Raw genomic sequence first — 21,357 nt, 5'->3', positions numbered from 1 at the left:
TATAAAGGAGATGTATCCATGAAATTAATACATTTCCCAGCCCAAATTTACTTTCTCAGCGTCGACTGAGATCACTACTACTACTTTAGAGTAGATGATGTTTAAGAGTACAGAGATATGAAGAAATAGTTGCCTCACAGGAGCAAATCTAGTTTGCTTCTGTGAAACAATAGTTCGTGCAATATTTTCCAGACAACGTGCCAAAGCTTTAGCAATGATCTTAGCATTCACATCATTAAGAAGAGAGGTCTCTAAGATGCAAAGATTTGTGTCCTAATCTTTTTTTTAAGAGACTTATTGAGGCTTGTGTTAGAGTAGGGGGGGGAGTGTCATTTTGCAATGATTCCTTACATACCGCAAGCAGTAATGGGGACAGATTATCCTGACATTTTTTTAAAGACTTCAACAGGGAATCCGTCCAGACCGGGAAATCTATTACTTTGTATGCTTCTAATGCTTCTCAAGTTTTTTAGCAGCATCTGAGTTTATCGCAGGGAAATTGAGGGTGTCTAGAAATTAACTTATTGCAGTGGAGTCAGATGGAGATTCAGATTGATATAAAGACGAATAAAATGAGTGAAAAACTGCATTAATACAGTGGAATACCTATGCAATGTTCCAGATGAATCTTTTATCTGAGGAATTATATGTGAGGATGATCATGAAAGAAGTCGCTCTGCATCCCTAGTGGGAATAAGATCAAATTTAGTCTGTAAATCACCTTGTGTTTAAGTCAACTAGGAGAGGGAAAAATAGCGATTTGTTTGTTCAGTTTAATAATATTAATACTGGGTTCTTGAAGTTTTGCTTCATGGGACTTGTTTACGTGGGCAGAGGAGAAAATAATTAGTCCCTGTATGTCTGCTTTCAGTGATTCCAACAGTAGTGAGCATGAGATTGGCTCCTTCATGTTCTGATTTATAGCAGTAAATAGCATCATCAATTTTAGCTGCGATGATAGAATGGGAGCATGAAATAATGTACTGATAACAATTAGGTGTCTGCCATTCTTATCGGATATAACGTTTGAAGCTGAAAACTGGATTGACCTACCAATTAAAATAGCTACCCGGTGGCTTTAGAGTTAAAGTTTGAGTGGAACACCTCAGAAACACAAGGACATTTAAGTCTGACCTGGGCCCTGTTTCAGGAAGCCGGTTTAGTGGAAAAACTGAGTAAGTATACCCTGAGTTAACGAAAACTCTGGGTTTTCGGTTTCACAAAGCGAGTTCAGATGAAGCCTCAGTGAGTCACTATGACGACACACTCCGTGAAACTAACCTGCCCCCTAGCAGGTTTAGTACAACTAACCCTGACTGTCTCCGCCCCTTTGTCGGAAACCTGACTGTAGGAAGTGTCGGACATGGCGTGCCCCTTCCTCGAAGAGCCAGTAGATCGTGAAGCCCAAATTCTCCGCAGAGCTCTCCGCCGGGAGAGAGTGATCAGAGCGCGTTTGGACATTTTATCATTTCCTGATGATTTTCTGTGCGAACGTTACCGTTTCTCAGCACAATCTATAAGTTATTTGGATAACATCCTCAGGCCATATATTACGCATGTGACACATCGCGGACATGCTCTCAGTTCATTACATATTATTTGTATTGCACTTCGGTTTTTTGCAAACGGGAGCTTTCTGTATAATATTGGTGACGCTGAGCACGTTTCCAAGGCTACCGTCTGTCGGGCAGTCAGGAATGTTACAGTTGCACTGAAACGTCTCCTGTACTCGTTTGTGGTGTTCCCCGGTCATAGACCCACAAGATTTATCAAAGAGGGATGCCACAAAATTGCAGGTATCAGGATGACCAAAACTTAATTTATGATGTGGTGATATTTGAACTACTACTTAAATTTTACATTTATTTTCAGGGTTCCCAGGTGTGATTGGCTGTACAGATGGCACTCACATTCCAATCATTGCTTCTTCAGTAAATGAAGGAGACTATGTGAACAGGAAGTCTTTCCACAGCATTAATGTACAGGTACATAGTTCCCTGTAGCATTTCAAACTAACAAATTATTCCATTATAGTAATGGATGCTAATTTGTGTTCTCTGCACTGTGAAGATCATTTATGATGCTGCCAACATTATCACAAATGTGGAAGCCAAGTGGCCAGGCTCTGTCCATGACTCACAAATATTCCGTGAATGTACACTGAGCACAAAATTTGGACATGGTGAGTTGAGAATACTTTAAAATATATAAAGACCAATTGCTTCAGGGACATTTGAACTGAAGTGTATCCTTCTGTCTTAGGAGAGTTCACTGGCTACTTGCTTGGTGATAGGGGGTATCCATGTTTACCCTATTTGCTTACCCCTTACCCTGACCCTGAACCGGGCCCACAGCAGCGATATAATCTGGCTAATTGCAGGACAAGAGCCAGAATTGAAATGACTATCGGAATGCTTAAGGCCCGGTTCCAGTGCCTGCAAAGACTCAGGGTCACCCCAGAAAGGGCATGTGACATTATTGTGGCATGTGTGATTCTTCACAACATTGCCACAATTAGAGGAGAACACTGTCCTTCTGAACCAAACATCAGCAGTGATCCAAACCATGAACATCCTGACCCTCCCACGGACATACAAGATGGAAGCGCAGTCAGAGACACCATATGTCACAATCATTTCTTTTGACCCATCACCTCAACATGTTGAAAGAAGAATAAACAGATTTTTTGTTCAACTGGCTTTATTGGTCGCCTGTATTTCCTGTACACAAAGTATTAAAAGATGTAAACCTCATAAAGTGTCTCTGTTGCTTCCTCCTCTGTAACAGCTGTCAATGTTTCTTCATTATTTTCCTGTAGTAAAGAAATAAACAACATTGCTGTTCTACTGTAAACTCATATAATATGTGGAGTATTACTCACAACTGCATGTTGGTCTGGCTCAACAGGAGGCTGCACCAGATGCAGTACACCACCACCATCAACTGATAGAATATGAGGTTTATACAGGTCACTTATGACTTACAAGGGACCAAATGGCAATTAACAAACATACCAATCACCTTACACTTCATTGTCATTATGCTCTCAAAGACAACCAAGCCTGAGGGAAGGCAAAATCAGTAGGAAAATAACTTCACTACAAAATAATCCATTATGGTAAAGAGTTTATCAAATGAATGAGTAGCACTGCAAAGGTGACTGTGAAGAAAGGATGTATGCACATCATGTATTATTTTGAATTTACCCCCTAGGCACTTGTGTCTTGCGGGGTTATTGACTCAGAGGATGTCCCCGCAGAGATGCCTTCGGCCACAGGGCGCCCACTGTTTTGGCTGAGGGCCAACTGCTCAGCCTCTGTGAGTGGTGGTGGTGGAGGACCCCCACCTGTTTTTCGGGCCTCCGCTTTTTTTCTGTTGGCTATAACGGGCCACATTTGAGCATACAGAGTAAGCAAATATGTACTTGTAATGTGCTCAGATAATTTCAATAAGTGCTTACAGAAAGAAAATTAATGTAGCCTCTAACTGCAATTGATTTACATGGGACAAACAGCCCAAGCACTATGGCTCATAATACAATTACACCTTACCTGTTTGGGCTATATTTTTATATTTCATTTTTACTTGCTGCCAGGCACGTTTGGGGCCTGTTGGGTTGCACCTGCGCTCACATCACATCACAAAATATAATGTATAAAATAACAAATAAAATAACATATGATAAAATAACGTGTTAAATGGGTGGAAATCCCTAGATCAATGTTTATATTAACACGCACGCATTGACTCTGTCGGCTATGTTTTGCCATGCATGCTCCCTTTCTTTTGCAGCTGTGGCTGTGTTACTTTTTTCCGCGGAATTTGCATGTTATCGGCATATGCTGCCATCAGAATTTCGGCCTCAAGCGCTGTAAAATACATTGACCGCGCCTTCTTTCCCTCCGTCTCCATGGTGACTCGCTTAATCTGTGCTCCGCTTATCAGGGCTTTATGTATCCTCGTCCGCGCGCTTCACTTGGGGTTAAAGCAACTCCGCGTTGACTGAACTACTTGTTATCAGCCTTTCTGAAACCGAATATTCCGAGTTGGACAGTTCGGGGTTACTCAACCGTGAGTGTCGTTTTTCACTCTGAGTTTTCCAAACCGGCTTCCTGAAACAGGGCCCTGATCTTTGGTGTGCATGTCGGTTTCCTGCAAAAACACTAAGTCAGCTTTAAGACGTTACAAATGAACAAATATCCTTGATCTCTTAAGTGGGCTGTCCATGCTTTTAATGTTCCAGCTCAAAAACCTCAGACAAGACCCAGGTTGTGGAATATTTACATCAATGGGCATATATTAGGGTTTTTATAGAAGGAAGAAAGAGATGGACTGAATGTGGACCACAACACCCCACCAGCAAAACACACCCTTTTAAACAGAACAACACCCCACTACCCCCAGCTCCTCACCACAGCTCTTACAATGACCCCAAACAATGGAGAACCCAGTGTAAACTCCACAATGAGTCAAATCCCTAGAACAAGTGATTACATTTTTTTGTATGTGTGTTTGTTTTTTTTCTCACAGTACCATTCATTTGTTTACCTGAAGTAAGTAATTAGTATTAGCCACAAGTGTACCATATAGTCGGAAACAAAAAAAGGAGAACTGCAGAAAATATCCCTCTTCAAGTTCATATATGAAATGCTCACTCAGTTAATTTTGCAGGTGCTCATTTTCAGTACCAGCATCACCTGTCTTTCTTAGTTGAGTTTAGGTTTTTGCCTGTCTTTTATTATTGTGGTCACAATACAGCACCGTAATGCAACGCTAGACTATCATGCTAAACAAATATCTTTAGGTTAAAACTAGTGTGTGTGTGTGTGTGTGTGTGTGTGTGTACACATGATCACATAATCCATGCATTGATTTCAGTATGTTGTTTTCAGTATCTCTGTTACCATATAACTATTTTCTAAGAGACATATGTTTGAATGTGCTGCATGTGTCTGTGTGAGGGCTAAACATTTCATGCCTAAGACTCTACATGAGTTACAGTATATATGTTCAGTGCAGATAGATATATAGTGTATATAGTTATATAGGTATACATGTCATACAAAAATCCACCACAATGGCAATGTTCAAAGTTATGAAATGTATCACAGTTATGCATATAAGAAGTGGCTACTATGGCATGACATATGACATTTTTATGTCATTGTTCACAAAACAATGAAGAACCATTAAGCAGCTATAGGTTGAAAGCAAAAGACAAAAGTAGACTATAGCATAAATATAAAATAAATAGATAAAGGTAAACCCAGTTTGGTAGTATAGCATAGCATAGCATCTTTATTTATAACGCACTTTACATCCAACAATGTTGACCAAAGTGCTACAAATATAAAACAGAGAGGAAACAGTTTAAATTACATATAAAATATCTTAAAATTAAAAATAATATCATTAATAAGAAACATATTAAGAGACATCAACAAGTCCTGCTGTGCTAAAAGCCAAGGTAAATAAATATGTTTTAAGACGTGATTTAAAAACAGATAAGGAAGGTGCCTGTCTAACATGTAAAGGCAACTCATTCCACAATTTTGGTGCTGCCACAGCAAACGCCCGATCCCCTCTGAGCTTACGATTAGTCCTGGGCACGTTCAGGAGGAGCTGGTCTGCCGACCTGAGGGACCGGGAAGGTATGTATGGATGAAGAAGCTCAGAGAGGTACAGAGGGGCAGCATTGGACAAACATTTAAAAACAAATAAAAGCAGCTTAAAATGGATCCTAAAATGCACGGGCAGCCAATGAAGTGAATATAAAACTGGGGTGATATGCTCGTATCTACGAGTGCCAGTTAAAAGGCGTGCAGCAGCATTCTGGACTAACTGCAGTCGAAAAACAGAAGATTGACTCACCCCAAAATAAAGAGAATTACAGTAATCCAGCCGAACGGTTACAAAAGCGTGGATTACTGTTTCAAATTGCTGTCTCGTAAGAAAGTGCTTAATTTTGGCCAGTTGCCTCAGATGAAAGAAACTAGATCTTACAACCAACCCGATCTGGCTTTCAAGCTTAAGCTCAGAATCCATTTTAAAACCCAGATTAACAATCTCTGGTTTACAGAATGATTTCAGAAATTGCAAATCAACACACGGAACAGCAGTGGAGGCAGGTCTGAACACCATTACTTCAGTTTTAGAATCATTAAAACAAAGAAAGTTTAGCGCCAACCACGACTTGACGTCCTCCAGACATGTTTGTAAACGATTTACAGACGACCCATCTTTCTTTTTAAGAGGAACATAAATCTGGCAGTAATCTGCATAACAGTGAAACGAGAGTCTGTGTTTTCTAAAAATTGAGCCCAATGGAAGTAAATAAAGTGAAAACAGGATAGGGCCCAGAATGGAACCCTGTGGTACTCCATGAGACAACGGAGCACTGAACTGAAAAGGTTTGGTTTGTTAAGTAAGACCTGAACCATTTCAGAGCCACACCTGTTATACCGACACACTGCTCCAAACGTGAGATTAAAATTTCATGGTCTACAGTGTCAAATGCAGCAGTTAAATCGAGTAAAATAAGAATGACACTTTCACCAGAATCACATGATAAAAATATATCATTAAAAATTCTTAAAAGTGCTGATTCAGTGCTATGCATTGCTTTAAAACCAGATTGAAAAATCTCCTGAACATTTTGTGCATTCAAGTATGAGATCAATTGGTCATATACAATTTTTTCTAAGACTTTAGATAAAAAGGGCAGCTTAGATATTGGTCTAAAGTTCTCAACAGCGTTTGTATCTAGCCCAGGTTTCTTAAGAAGTGGTTGCACAATTGCATCTTTGAAATTCTTTGGAACCATACCTGAAGTAAGGCTGCTATTTAAAATGGTTAAAATGGTTGGACCTATGGTAGAAAAAACTTTCAGAAAAAGGGGAGGGATAGGTGAGGTGATCATAAGGTGAGCCTACAGGCTTTAAATGATCCACCACCTCCTGTAGCTGAGCAAGAGTAACCGACTCAAACTGTTGAAAGACAGCTGAGCAAATTGGAAGATCAGAGGGGTCAGATGTGGGCAAAATAATCTGCGCCCTAGCCGAGGCTACCTTGTTTATAAAGAAGTGCAGAAACCTTTCACACATTTCAAGTGAAGGCTCAAAACTAAGAGCAGAGGGAGGGCTTAAAATAGTCTCAATTGACTTAAACAATATATGTGGTTTCTGATAATTCACCATAATAATGTTTGCAAAGTGTTTCCGCTTTGCTTCTTTTATTGTAAGCTGATATAAGGCCCAGCACTCTCTTAAACTTTGTAAAGAGACCTGTAAGTTATCTTTTTTCCATCTCCGCTCAGCCCTACGACATTCATGCCTCGCAGCACGGGTTTCATCGTTCAACCAGGGTTCAAGCTTTGTCTTAGGATGCTTAATTTTTAGAGGAGCAACAATATCCAAGACAGTATTTACCAAATAAACACAAAAATGCAGATTGTCACAGGAGGATAGAATGGCATGTTAAAAATGTGTTTCCAGATTCAATTAAATTATCTTAGGGACGGGTATTGCCAGTTGAAATGAACTGTTTATTAATCTATTGGTTCTGAACTTTATTGGGTATTTAGTGTGAATATCACTGAGGGGGGTTAGAGTTGCACTAATGATACGCTCTGCTGCATTCACCACCCATTGCGGATCCTTTTAGGTTTCTGCAGCTGGCGAACCACAACATGAAACAGTAAGTCTAAAGACTTTCAATTGTTGACTGTTGAAGTTGGTCAGCAGTTGACAAGGGAGGTGAGCTTGCTTTAACTTTCTTAGAAAGTAAAGCCTATGTTGGGTATTGTCTGTGAAGGTTCTTAGTCATCCAGGTCATCGTAGTCTAAGAGGCTTGGAAAGAAAAGCGTCTGGACTTCTTTAAGTTGCTTGAAGATGTTTCACCTCTCATCCGAGAAGCTTCTTCAGTTCTAGGGTAAAATGGTGGAGAGTCCCAGATTTAAACCCCGTGGGAGTATCCCCCCAAAGAGGGGCAAAAGGACCCCCTGATGATCCTCTACCTAATCACGTGAGCCAAGGTGTGAAAGCAGGTGGGTCTAGGTTTCACAATCAGCGCACCCAAAACCCTGGTTGATTGTGACCCACACCCGCAGAGCTTAACTGGTCTTCTTTGGTAGGGATCTGTAGTTGTGGCCCTTATCATGCACATGATAAAACGCAACAAAAAATTTGGTACAGTACAACTGCAGCACATCTAATATCTATAATTACTGTGAGCCCTAATAATTGTTTTATCCCCATTTTCTGTGTGTGTGTGTGTGAATTCCCAACATTTAGTGGCCAAAAAAGTCAATCATTTGATGTTGATTGTTATGTAACATCTTTCTTCTCGATTGTAAGAAATTCTGGTAAGGATAAGGATATGCTAAAGAGCTGACTATATATTAATCAAGGTCCCCTTGTATATGTACTACATATACATCGTTTTTACGGCAAACGTACCTTTACTCTCATAAGGATGTTTTTGTCACTGTGTGAATCACTGTGGCCATCCCAGTTATATACACAGTGACAGACAGTAATACAAGAATATGCCACATGTAGTTGCCACTGTGGCATATTTTCTGCTTATATTTAAACCAATAAGCAGTAAAGTAGATATTCTTTCGTATTTAAAACTTTCAAAGAAAAATACAAAAATAATAATAATTTGTGGTTTGGTCATTTTATTGTTCCCACTTGGAAACTTGGTTTACAGTCAGGCTCTCAAGAAATCATCCATGGAAATAATATTGAAAAGAAAAACAAAAGAAAACAAAAGAATAAAACGTCAGTGATTTTGGTAATACAGATATTTCCTCCCATTTTTATTATCTGTCAAATCAAACTAAACTGAATGAATAAAATGAGTTAATTAAACTGTAATTAAAGTAAACCCCATCTTTATAAAAAAATAGTGACACTACTGCAATTACACCTGTCCTAAAAGCTCAAACTCTGTCAGATTAGTTGCAGCAGAAGTTAGTACTTTTCAATTTATTGCAGTAATTATTATTTGCGTGCTTCTTGTTCTTATACTGTATTTGATATGTATATGCTGTTCTATGGGTAGTCTTTTTGAAATCTTATTATTCAAAATATCTTAACTCTATATCTTTTCTATAATGAATATTTGTGCCCTTGCTAGTCCTTATAACAATAACATGATGTTATTATGTTTTTGTATGCAGAATTTAAAACATGGCCACTCATTTTGCTGAATACTAAAACTGTCATGAAAAAGACTTCATGCAAGACTTTTCAGAAAGACTTTGTCAAGAGGAAGCAGATACAGGAAGCAGATGTCTTTAACTGCCAGTGTTTCTTTATTTACTGACCACTTTGTTTCCAGCAGAAGGATGTTTTTGTCATAGAATAGCTATTCAAAGGCTGTTTTCTTGTATTTGTGTCAGTGTTGATGGTATACTTGCACAAAACCACTACATTGGACACTGATGTGTCACTCCATACCCTGCCACCCACTGGTCGTTTAATGTTGCTATAGATGTATGACATGCTTCATTGTAATTACTGTTATTTAACCCTGACATGCATGAATTATGACAACCTCAAACAGGATTTTTTCTTAGGTATTTTTATTTATCTTTTCACGCTTAAAGATGAATAAAAAATACTTAGAAAAAAAAATCATATAAATACTTTTTGCCATCATAAATTCTGAAAAGAAGTCTGTTTGTTCAGTCACGATTGGACTACTGTAATTCACTGTTTACATGTCTAAACAAAAACTCCCTGAAGCGTCTGCAGATTGTCCAAAATGCTGCAGCAAGGCTTCTGACAAAAACATCGAAATACTCTCATGTAACACCATTGCTTATACAGCTGCACTGGCTCCCCGTTGAATTCAGAGTCCATTTTAAGATTCTGGTTCTGACATTTAAAGCTCTTCAAGAACAAGCACCAGCGTACATCATTGAACTTTTACAGTCCTATGCCCCTAGTAGGTCCCTGAGGTCTTGTGATCAGGGCCTACTTGTTATTCAGTATACAAGACTGAAAACCAAGGGTGATAGAGCTTTTGCCACTGTGGCCGCCAGATTGTGGAATTCTCTTCCTCAGAACTTAAGATCTGCAGACTCAGTGATTACTTTAAAAAAAAAAAACAGCTAAAAACACATCTTTTTAAAATTGCATTTTGTTAACTTTTGACTGTTTTTGTTTTATACCTTGTAAAGCACTTTGTGATCTTTTATCTAGAAATGTGCTATATAAATAAAATTTTACTTTTTACTTACTTACTTTGTGCAGTTCTAAAATGTTAGAATATTGATGTTAGAGTATTAGTTTCAATTTCCATCTGTATGCTACATTTGAGAAACGACAACTTGTATAACAAAATATCCTTTCTTTATTCTTCCAGTCTTATACACCAGTTTATTTATTTATTTTTTTCTGCCTGTCCCGTTTGACTCTTTTGCCATCAGAATTATTGTCTAAAGGCAAAGAAAGATGCCGAACGGATTTACTTTACCAAATGGATCATCCCAGCCTTGCCGTAATGGTCTCTTTGATTCACCTTTTATTGTTTATTTTATTTTATTTTCACTTGCTAAATACGGGGCAGACTTGACTGGGGGAAAGAAAGAGGGAAAGAAAAACAGCGGGGAAGAGGGATGGGGAAAAAACAAAAAGCAACAAAATAAGCAGACAAAAAAATACATATATCAATCACCTGGATCACCTGTTGAGAAAGAAAAAAGAGAAAACAAGCAGAAGAAAAAAAAGAGCAACATAATAAACAACATCATGATGATCTATGGGGATATAACAGTAAATACTAAATATTAAACATTGTTGTGGAGCACGTAAGATCGACAGTGCACAGTGTGCTTTGAGGTAGGAGCCAAAAAGGGTGTAGTTTGTTTGTGTGAGCACCCGTGTGTACACCTGTGAGCATGAATGTGCTTGTTTTTAAAAGGTTCCTTCATGTAATGATCTGCTAGAGGGTGTGGGGAGCCACGCCCCGTCCACCAGGGCATGAAGCAGGTATGGAGGAGATCAAGACTCCAGACATCCGAGGCCCTCAGAACACGAGAGACCAAGGAATATAAAAATTGCTGTATTTCAAAAATAAAACTATGAAGACACTCAAAATAAATTTCCTGTGGTGGGAAACTAGTTTGTGCAACTTTTTTGTATTTACAGTTTTGAGGGATAAGCCTCTTAAATTTCTCTAACTAGAAATATATGTTAACAAACAAAAACGATTTTAAATTCTTTTGTAGTTTATTGCACTTTTTTGCAATTCATGTAATTACTATGCACTTAATGCATGCATATTATTAAAATTTAGGCTGTAATGGTTGTATTGATGTATAGCAACTTGAAATGCTCCCAAAAATGGCTCTACAACATGTAAAAATATAATATAAGCTCTGGCGGACTTGGTTCTATGGTAGGTCTTAAAGGGTTAATGTTGAATTCTCTCGCAGCTGCTCTATTCCCATGTTGTTGCAGTATATTAATAACTAACCTCGTATTGTGGATGAATAATATCAGTTGTTCTCCTGACTGAAGTTTGGCCCGTGTATTGCATCCTGCTATGCGATTGCATTTGTCCCTGGCCACCAGAATCCCTCACGTTAACTTTTATCGAGTGGAAAAAAGTTGGCGTTCATCCTCCAGCTTCACTGTGCTAATGTCATGCTAACATAGCTGTGTCGCTAGCAATCACGTAGCACAACATTATATACCAGGTAGTCCAACTTCAGTAACCCTGCAAACCCCACTGCTGTTTAGTTTTCTGTCTTCATTTATGTTGGAAGTGATAGCAGAGCTGTACATTTTAATTAGTTTCAAAAATCTCTGTCAGAATATCGTATGAAATGTTTAGGTGGAAACTAGCAAGCTAACTCTCTTCTAACTTCGAACTCCGTTAAATTTAATAAATTCTGTTTTCATGGATGCCTGGATATTAAACTTAATTGTTACACCTGGTAAAGCAGCAACGCTGATGATTTAATTAAAGATGAAAGAATTTAGACCGTTTTTTAACTCTAAGTGTTCGTTTGACTTTGGGACCTGAATTGGACGGAGTTTTGGACCCAGATTACTCCGCGAAGCTCCTCACTACGGCAGCCGTAATGCTCTGACAATCCATCAAGCAGTGCGGCTTACCAAAGTTGTGCTAAAACATTTTTTAACGGATTTCTGCACGCCAAAATCAGTTCAAGGTCAGTAAGCACAACCAGAATTCATACATAAGGCACACTCTCGATTTTTGAGAAAATTAAAGGACTTTAAGTGTGCCTTTTAGTGTGGAAAATACGTCATACAGAAGAAAATAATATATCGCGATATATATCATTACCGCACATGCTTCAAATTATATCGCAATATGAATTTTAGGCCATATCGCCCAGCCCTAATTCCCACCCTCATGCTCCCATATGCAATTACTCAGCACTCATTCAACGTGGAGACAGACATAAAGAGACACTTTACACACAATCACATTCCCCAAGCGTACTCTAAGCCTCAGGTCTAGGTACCCTTGCCCCTGGAGGGGCAAACTGCACCCAGACCCAGGTGGTGTCACCCTTTTCCCTGGGGTGGAGAGAAGCAGACTGCCCCGACTTGGCAGCAGCAGGGAGGCCCCACATTCCAGACCCCAATCGGACGGCCAACTCCTCCTCCTAGTCCCCCCGCTCCAGCAGGCCACAGAGTACAGGGGTGTGTGAAGACTCCAAAACACCAGTTTGTTATTGAACCAAATACCCAGACAGGGTTTTAATTCATTTGAAAGCCTGATGCATAGCCTTGTCCATCCTACCTGGAAAACTCAAAAACCAGTACTTTTTGTTATTATCTATCATCCACCTGGGCCTTATACAGAGTTTCTCTCTGATTTTTCATACTTCTCATCTGATTTAGTGCTCAGCTCAGATAAAATAATTATTGCAGATGCTACAGATGATAAAAAGGACAGCCTCAATGCAGCATTTACCTCCTGATATTGTAGCTCCTAAAAAATGGAAGCCTCAAATCAGAAGTCATTTAAGTTAAGTTAAATGATGTTAGTTAAGCTAGAACATCTTACTAATCATCAGTGATTGAAGAAAATAAGAACAACCCTCGGTTTCTCTTCAGCATTTTAGCAAGCTGACAAAAAGTCAGAGCACTGTTGAGCCAACCATTGCTTTAATGTTTACTAGTAATAACTTCATGAATTTCTTCACAAGTAAAATTTTAACCATTAGTGAAAAAATGACTCATAATCATCTCTCAGATGTAACATTCTCTACAACTACCTTCAGTACTGTTGATATTCATTTAGATACTTTTTTCTCCAATTGATCTTTCTGATTTTACTTCAGTAATTACTTCCTCCAAACAATCAACCTCTCTTTTTAGACTTCCTTCCATCAAGGCTGCTTGAAGAAGTCCTGCCATTAATTAATGCTTCAATATTAAATATGATCAACCTATCTCTAATAATCAGCTATGTACCACAGGCCTTCAAACTGGCAGTAGTTACACAGTTAAACTTTACTTAAAAAGCCATCTCTTGGCTCAGCTGTTTTAGCTTATTATAGCCAATCTCTAACCTTCATTTTTATCTGAAAGTGCAGTTGTCAAACAGCTAACAGATCATCTGCAGAGGAATGGCTTATTTGAAGAGATTCAGTCAGTATTCAGAGTTCACAGCACTGAAACAGCTTAAGTGAAGCTTACAAGTAATCTTATGGTCTCTGACAGTGGACTCATCTCTGTGCTTGTACGCCTAGATCTCAGTGCAGCGTTTGATACTGTTGACCCTAATATTCTATTAGAGCGATGCATGTTACAGATGTATTGGAATTTCTTTTATTGATGTATTTCTAGCCTGGTTAAATTAACCAGCCCAGAACACAGATTATCTTTGGGGTTCTTTTAATCTGAATGACAAAGTAAGTGCTCAGAAGAAAATAAAAAGGTTGTCAAAATAAAGAAATGAAATTGTTACAGACAGTTCTTATTCAGTAACAACTTTGTGCACTGGTAACCCACTGCTACTGCAGGTTATTTTCCCAACTTTATCAGCGTCTGGAACTCAAACATGTCTAGCGTCAATTTGTGACTGATATAAACCCATCCAGAAACAAAACAAACTTAGCAGTGCAATAATAACTGTAGTGGTTGCTCCTGCTAAAATACAGAGCCAAAATTAAACAGTTAACAAAGGTACATTTTCCCTCTTACCCACAGAGATATTATAATACAAGTGTGAACTCAAATACATACAGTGCCTTAATCCAGCAGAAAAACGGAATACAGAGCCCTCTGAGATGAACGGCGAAGTCAGTTGCAGCAACTCCTGGTGCCTTAACTGTTCCACACGTTGCGTTTAAAACAAACCATGCAGCAAAAAACGGCATTACACACCCACATTACACCAATGCAAGCTAGCACTTCCGTGAATGTTTCTGTAGATCCCCATCGTCCGTTGCGCTCTCAGAGGTACCCCAAAAGAAACGGCGCTATCCAGTGGCATGTCCCATAATACCGACCTTTCACCTGGCTACATATTGGTCACATGGCATTTTCCAAGGCCTATGGACAGTTTGGTGTAGTTCATAGGCACCTTCTTCATCGCACCTTTCTGCAACTTGGATAGTTGGCTAACTTCCCTCCATTCTACTTTGGTCTTTGCTTCTAGTTTCCTCCATGGAGGGAACTGCTCCTTGTGGCTGTTCATTTTGTAGCTAAGCATCTTACTGATCACTGCTGCCATGGTGTAGATGAGCTGATTACTTAGTAGGGCTGCACGATTTTGCATAAAATGAGAATCACGATTTTTTTGGCTTAGAATTGAGATCACGATTCTCTCACGATTCTCTTTTCCAGTATAAATATTTATTGCACTTATTAACTGCACATCAACTTGGTAACAGTTGAGACTGAACACAAAAACAATAAATAAACATAAAAACAACAAATGTCTCACGTTTTGTTGTTGCCGCAAAATGTACTGCTTGAAATTCCGTCTCCACCGTTGCTCGACGCTGTGTGTATAGAGCAGGTAGTGCAACAATAGAAAAATAGTTGCAGGACGGCACTGTGTAGCGTTTGTCTAGGGTGTTGATCATTTTCCTAAATCCCTCGTTTTGCACAGTGTTGATGGGAGCCATATCTTTGGTCAGGTGATAAGTGATAGCCTCCGTAATTTCTTTGTGCCTGCGGGAGTTCGACGGGTATAGGGAAGCGCTGTATAAGGTTCCCGTTATTGATGTTTGGGTGGTTGACCGGGACGGATTTTCTCCTGTCACTTTCTTGTCATCCCTGACGTGTCCTCCGTTGTTTTTTTGCCCTGCTAATTTTAGCATCACACGGCACAGCATCTGTATCACGTTGTATAAGGCTCCGCCCTTGTCATTTGTTGAGCAGGAAGAGTGAGCGCTTGTTTTCATGCAGATTACGTCCCAGATCAAAATGCGGTACAATCGTGGTCGTCGTCTTTTTTTTTTTTTAATTGTTGTCATTTGGAAATGAGATCGGACATAAGTATGAATCGAGATCGCGATTTTCTAACGATTAATTGTGCAGCCCTATTACTTAGTTAAGTTTATTTAATCAAGGACAGCACAAAATACAATGTTACATGATGAAATAATGCTGTTGTTGTTCTATAGTTGGAGTTAAAAAATAAAATAAAATACAGCAAAGATTAAATGAGTCAGTTCACACACACACAGAGAGAGAGAGAGAGAGAGAGAGAGAGAGAGAGAGAGAGAGAGCGAGAGAGAATTACTATAACTAATAACAGAAAATACATGGCCATGCATGTTAGAAATAGTGTGTTATCCAGCCACAGCAAAAGCAGGCTGGTTTACATCAATGTCCACAGATTTGTTCATTTTCAGCCATTATTTCACCTGAGATTTAAAAACCTCTAGGGTTTGTTGTTAACATTTTTATTGCAGATGATAAACTGTTCTAAATCTGAAGACCTTTGAGTAAGAATGAGGACTGACCAAATAATGTTTGCATAATAATAATAATAATAATAATAAGATTGCAGTCTCCAAGAGCTGCTCCTGTTGTTACACTTTGTAAAAAGTGTAACAAGAGGAGCGGAGGTATGTTTTCCTTTGATTTCAGATCACAATTTAAAAATTGCATATTTTTTATAAACATTTTTTATTACGATGTAATGTGGTCTGCAATCTTTCTTCTGGGTCTAGAAATGTGGTGGAATAAACCAGTCTCTTATTTTATGAGGGTCAGTGCCTTTCTGCATAATTTTAGCTCAGGACAGCTGTGGCCCGATACACTGTTGCACACAGTCATACAAAAACCTCTGGCTGATACAAACTCTGAATAGTGTATTGTTATTTTTTTTTCTTTGTATGATTGTGCCTAAGATTCATGAAGCTGCTGTGGTCTATATATTACAATGGTCTTGAGAGGTTAAATGCACTGTTAAATGCAACTTAAGGGAACACAGTTTTTTCAACTAACATTGTTTTTTATTAATCATACGGTGTGTTTTATTCAACTCCCGTTGTTTATTTTTTCTATTTTCCATGCGCAACGCATGCTGGCATTTTCTTAAGTAGCGGTGTGTTTGACCTCTCAGTAACTCTTTTTTAAAAATAATTTAATTTAATATTATAATTTATTATAATTATTCATATTATAATTTATTTTATTTTAAATCGTGAATCCTAATTAAATAATGTTTTGAATACCAGTTATTAACTAAGTAATTAAAATCATTTGGATGTTCAGGCATTTAACCATAAAACTGTGTGTATAGTTTGGAAGTAAATGTTCAAATAAAGGTTTTAAACAAAAAGGGACAAATGAGTGGTCTTTTTTGTCCAAAGTAATCATTTTTCTAAATTTTGCAGTTGCTCTTAACTACTGCTCTTACTGTATGTAGTCAGTAACACTTTCATTTATACCATAGTGATTCATGTTAGTGAAACAGTGGATGTGTGCGAGTTTGATAATCAGAAATAATGCAAATATTTTTTGTTGAAATTTAGAATATCCTCATATTAAATGACTCAATGACAGGAGGTTTTGGTCACAGGATGAATCACTGTGGTTGTAATACTCCACTGTGATGAAATCCTACACAAAAACTCCACCCTACACCCTATCTTTACATAAACCTTTTGGTTGAACTTGCAGATTATATATAAAATATATACTTTCTAATTATATTTTTTCCCCATACATAGTAATATTAATATAGTTAGCTTTCTCAGAGAAGTAAATTCTGTTTAAATAAAGGCTCTCCTTACAGTATATATCACATAAACACATTCTCTTTACAGCACAAAGACCTTGCCTTTCTTAAGGAGGTTTTTGCAACTGTGTGAATCAATGTGGCCACCCCAGATACACTGTGACATATCACAGCTGCCATCCATTATTAGAGATACCCAAGGAAACACATATCTTTTTGTTGTTTGAAATATTCTAGATGATGAAAAAAATTGTATATATCGCCATAGGAATATAGGAACATAATATAAACACATAATATAAGAACAGAGAAACAGCAGAAAACCTCAAGAATTTAACTGAAAACATTTTTGGTACTTTGATTTCAAGTGTTGTTAAGAACCTTAACAACAGAGCAACATCTTGAAAGGCTTTCCATGTTTATTACATTCAGAACTCAGGACATGCTCTCTTTAAATTTTAAGGTGCCAAATGTCTTCACTTAATTATACAGGGAACTGTTGTTGAAAGCAAAATAGTATCTCTCTCTCTATCGATCTATCTATCTAGATATCTATCTATCTAGATAGATATAGATATATAGATATATCCACTTGGATGAGTGACAAAATGTTTTTCTCCCACAAAACGCTACGCCCAGATGAACAGAATCAACTTTTGGAAAATACAAAAATATAGTTTTACATTAATAAAGTGCTGCTCACAAATCAAATTGCTGAATCACAACCAAATAGATATCAACTCTAATGACGTTAAACTGGTTATTAACCTAAATATTCAATTAGTTAGACACATCATAAAATTGGATGAGGTACAGTATTTCTTTATGTTTTTGTATGGTTATACATCACAGTGCCCCCCAGCCAGCCAGTGTATCACAGTGACAAACAATAATACAAAAAAGCAAAGTCTGTAAAACCCTGTATTGTAAGGGAACCTATACTGGCATTAGAGGGAAGAATGAAATGTATATTCTGTCATTTGAAAAATTGTAAAATGACTTTAAAATTATAATCTTTACTCTATTTATTTGTTAATTCTGACTATAAACCAAATGAACACCTCACTTATATACTATTAAAGTATATTTCTAATTTTTAATTTAATTTAATTTGAGTATTTCTTAAATATATTTAGAAAATACTAAAAAATACCTATATTATATATTTCATATACAGGTTTTTAAAACAAGTAATACAATATGGATTCTTACCATCAGTGATAACAGCGACATCTGCTGTGCTTTCTGTGCAGCTCTGTGGCTTTCTGTGTCACTGTAGAGCTAGAGTCAGCCTGTTTACATGCAGATATATCTGGTTATTGTCTCTGTAGGCGGTGAAGTGAATCTGGATGGATGTGAAATAGTATTTATGTCTTCTGCTTTGGACAGAAATGAAGGCAACTCACTTCTGTGCTTCTTCTTCAGCTTTTTGGATCCAGCTGTACCGACAGAACCAGCCTCAATATGTCCAGGTCAGTTTGTGGGCTTGTCCAGGCCTTTTTAGCATTGGTTCAGACTCAGACTAAGAGTCTGACTGCAATCTCCTGGAAGAAAACCAGAGTGATAAGAAAAGAGCCAAAAATAAACCTAAGTAATTTATAACTACAGAAAATGTAGAACTGTCTGTGGCGTGAATAAGGCACGGCGGGACCACAGATCCGTGTTTTGAGCCATTTATTTACACTGGCTGCAGCTCCCAAGCTGCCAGCCGCACATCACACCACCACAACAACCCACCAACTAGTGATGTGTCAGTCGCAAACGAAACGGCTCTTAGAGCCAACTCTTTGAAATGAACGATGCGAGCCATGGTTTTCTTTTCTCTCTTTCTCTCACCCTCTTTTTTTCCGCTTCACTCCGCACTCGAGCCTTGTGCTTGTGCTGGGGAGAGGGGGGAAGGGCGGTAGTTACACTGGCAGTAGCACAGGAACAGAGCGGAGGGAAAGAAAGAGAAAGAGAGCCAGGGACAACAACGTCACATTAGAAAGGTATAGTAATCATCCACAACTATTTTCAGTTGCGGATTATAAAGTATTCATAAAGTTTATTCATGCAGGCCTATATGACAGAGAATGTGCATCTCCTTTTTGTTTTCATATTTTAATTTATATTTAATTGTTTTGTGGTTTGCAGTGTTTTGTGTTGTTTCACTTTAAATTTGTTTAAAAGGAAAAAGCTGAAAATGTAAATAGTTAAAAGTTGAAATGTAAATAGTTGGTTTTTGTATTATACTCTTATTTATTACATTTTATGTGGAGTGAATAAATAAGAGTATATTTACGGTGGCCCCTAGAGACAAAGCATGTAAAAACTCCATAGCACGTATAAACTCCGAAGCACATACAAACCCCGAAGCACGTACAAACTCCGAAGCACATACAAACCCTGAAACACGTACAAACTCCAAAACACAACAGAAGTGCTCCAGGATGCTAGGGGCAGCATTTTTTTTAAATTATTTGAATATATATAAGTGATTGTGTATAAATACACAAACAATACACATATGCTTTCAATTGTGTAATTTAAGTGATCTAGGTAGCTCTGTTTTTGAAGTTCAGTTAACGTTCGAAATGTGTTTTGGAGTTTGTACGTGCTTTGTCTCTAGTGGCCACCGTATATATTTATATATAAACATATAAATAAAACCACTTTTTTTTACTGTTCCTTTTGTGTATAATTTTATATTGTTGTTAATAATAAATTAATTAAAGCAACAAAATAACCTGAAGAGCCGGTTGGGAGCCGAAAGAGTCGGCTCTTTTTAGTGAGTCGAGCCAAAAGAGCCGCACGGCATCACAGACATCACACTGTCATAGTCTCCAGGAATCATCAATGACAGGAGAAGTAATGGTAAATGGCCTGTATTTGTATAGCGCTTTACTAGTCCCTAAGGACCCCAAAGCGCTTTACACAACCAGTCATCCACCCATTCACACACACATTTACACACTGTTACATATGAGTTAAATTAATATTTAAAAGTTGTGGTCTGTCTAGTTTGGTTGTCTTCACAACTCTGCTTAACTTAATGTTATTATGTATTTTACTCTTTTTGTGTACAGCACTTTGTGACTTTGTTCCAACAATTTTTTGAGCAGTGTATATGTGAAAATATAAGACTGAAGCCAGCTCAGGTCTACCATACCAGACATACCCAAGCTGTACAAGGATTAAACATGGGAAGATTAAAAAATAATGTACCCAGGGCTGAGAGAAGAGCTCAGGGAGATGTGGAGGGTGAAGGCAACAGTGGTCCCTGCACTTAAAGCAGTAAACCTCTAACTGGTGAGTGACATCTGAGATCTTTGACCAGAAGTGTGCAGTCCTAGGATCAGGAAAGATACTGCACAAGCTCCCAGGGCTCTGGTGGAGGACCCGGACTTGAAAGATGAAGACAGCCCGCAGGGCGAGTGGGGAATTTTTAAGAAATCTGTAATCACATATCTGTTAGCTTCTGGGGTGTTTGGTGGCTAATCTATGTTTTACATCACGTCCACTTTCAATCTCATTGCTTTCTCTCCAATGTTAATTAATGTCAACAGCACGGGTGGCCCGCTTGATAGGGGAAAAATGAAATATAGGCTGCAAATCCTATTCACATTTAGCTAGCATTAGTGCTAGCCAGTTGGTATGTTACTGTCTGCTGACAGGCTCTCTGTCACGTTGTCCTGCTTTAGGTGTAGCATTGTCTTAAGTATTATCTTCATCTCAGTTCATTGTAATAGGCTATTCATTGACACTTGTGGTGCTTGCTCTGCAAACACAGTCCCATTCGTTCAGTTATTTTGGTAAAAGTTTGTGTTAAAGTGACAACTTACAACATATCAATACTTATCAGTTAAGTATAATCAACATAACAATGAGGCTTTTGTTTTACTCGAGTTGTTCTTTGCAGATGATTACTTTGCAAATTTCTCCAAGGGAACCCAAATGGCCAGCAGCAGCCCTGAATGTGAGACTTTCAGAAAGCTAGAGCTTCTTCTAAATCTGCAGGTTATGTGTCTCAAATATTCCCCTTTTCGTTGCTCCAGATGTGGGGAGGCAGATGAACGTTCGAGATGGCATCGTCCCCTTCTTTTGTGGTCAAATGTGCGTTTGCATTACATTCTTTTTTCTACGTGCCTTTGTTTATGCATAAGTGTTAGTTGTTCTTGGATTGTTCCA

General features: G+C 38.2%; 1 gene segment (V, D, J or C); it reads right to left on the bottom strand.

The window, feature by feature from the left end:
* The window catches only part of LOC146633522 (immunoglobulin gamma-1 heavy chain-like), a 127,509-nt gene that overhangs the window by 46,435 nt on the left and 59,717 nt on the right, over positions 1-21,357 (bottom strand). The window contains 1 exon segment of the C gene segment in view: positions 8,555-8,564. Within this exon segment, the coding sequence occupies positions 8,555-8,564 (10 nt within the window).

Source organism: Diplotaxodon limnothrissa, linkage group LG4 (genome assembly GCF_057381915.1).
Source record: "Diplotaxodon limnothrissa isolate DT_005_m linkage group LG4, D_limnothrissa_male_GT1.1, whole genome shotgun sequence".
NCBI classification, from domain to species: domain Eukaryota; kingdom Metazoa; phylum Chordata; class Actinopteri; order Cichliformes; family Cichlidae; genus Diplotaxodon; species Diplotaxodon limnothrissa.
The sequence above is the reverse complement of the archived record's forward strand: the minus strand, read 5'-3'. Positions and strand labels throughout refer to the sequence as shown.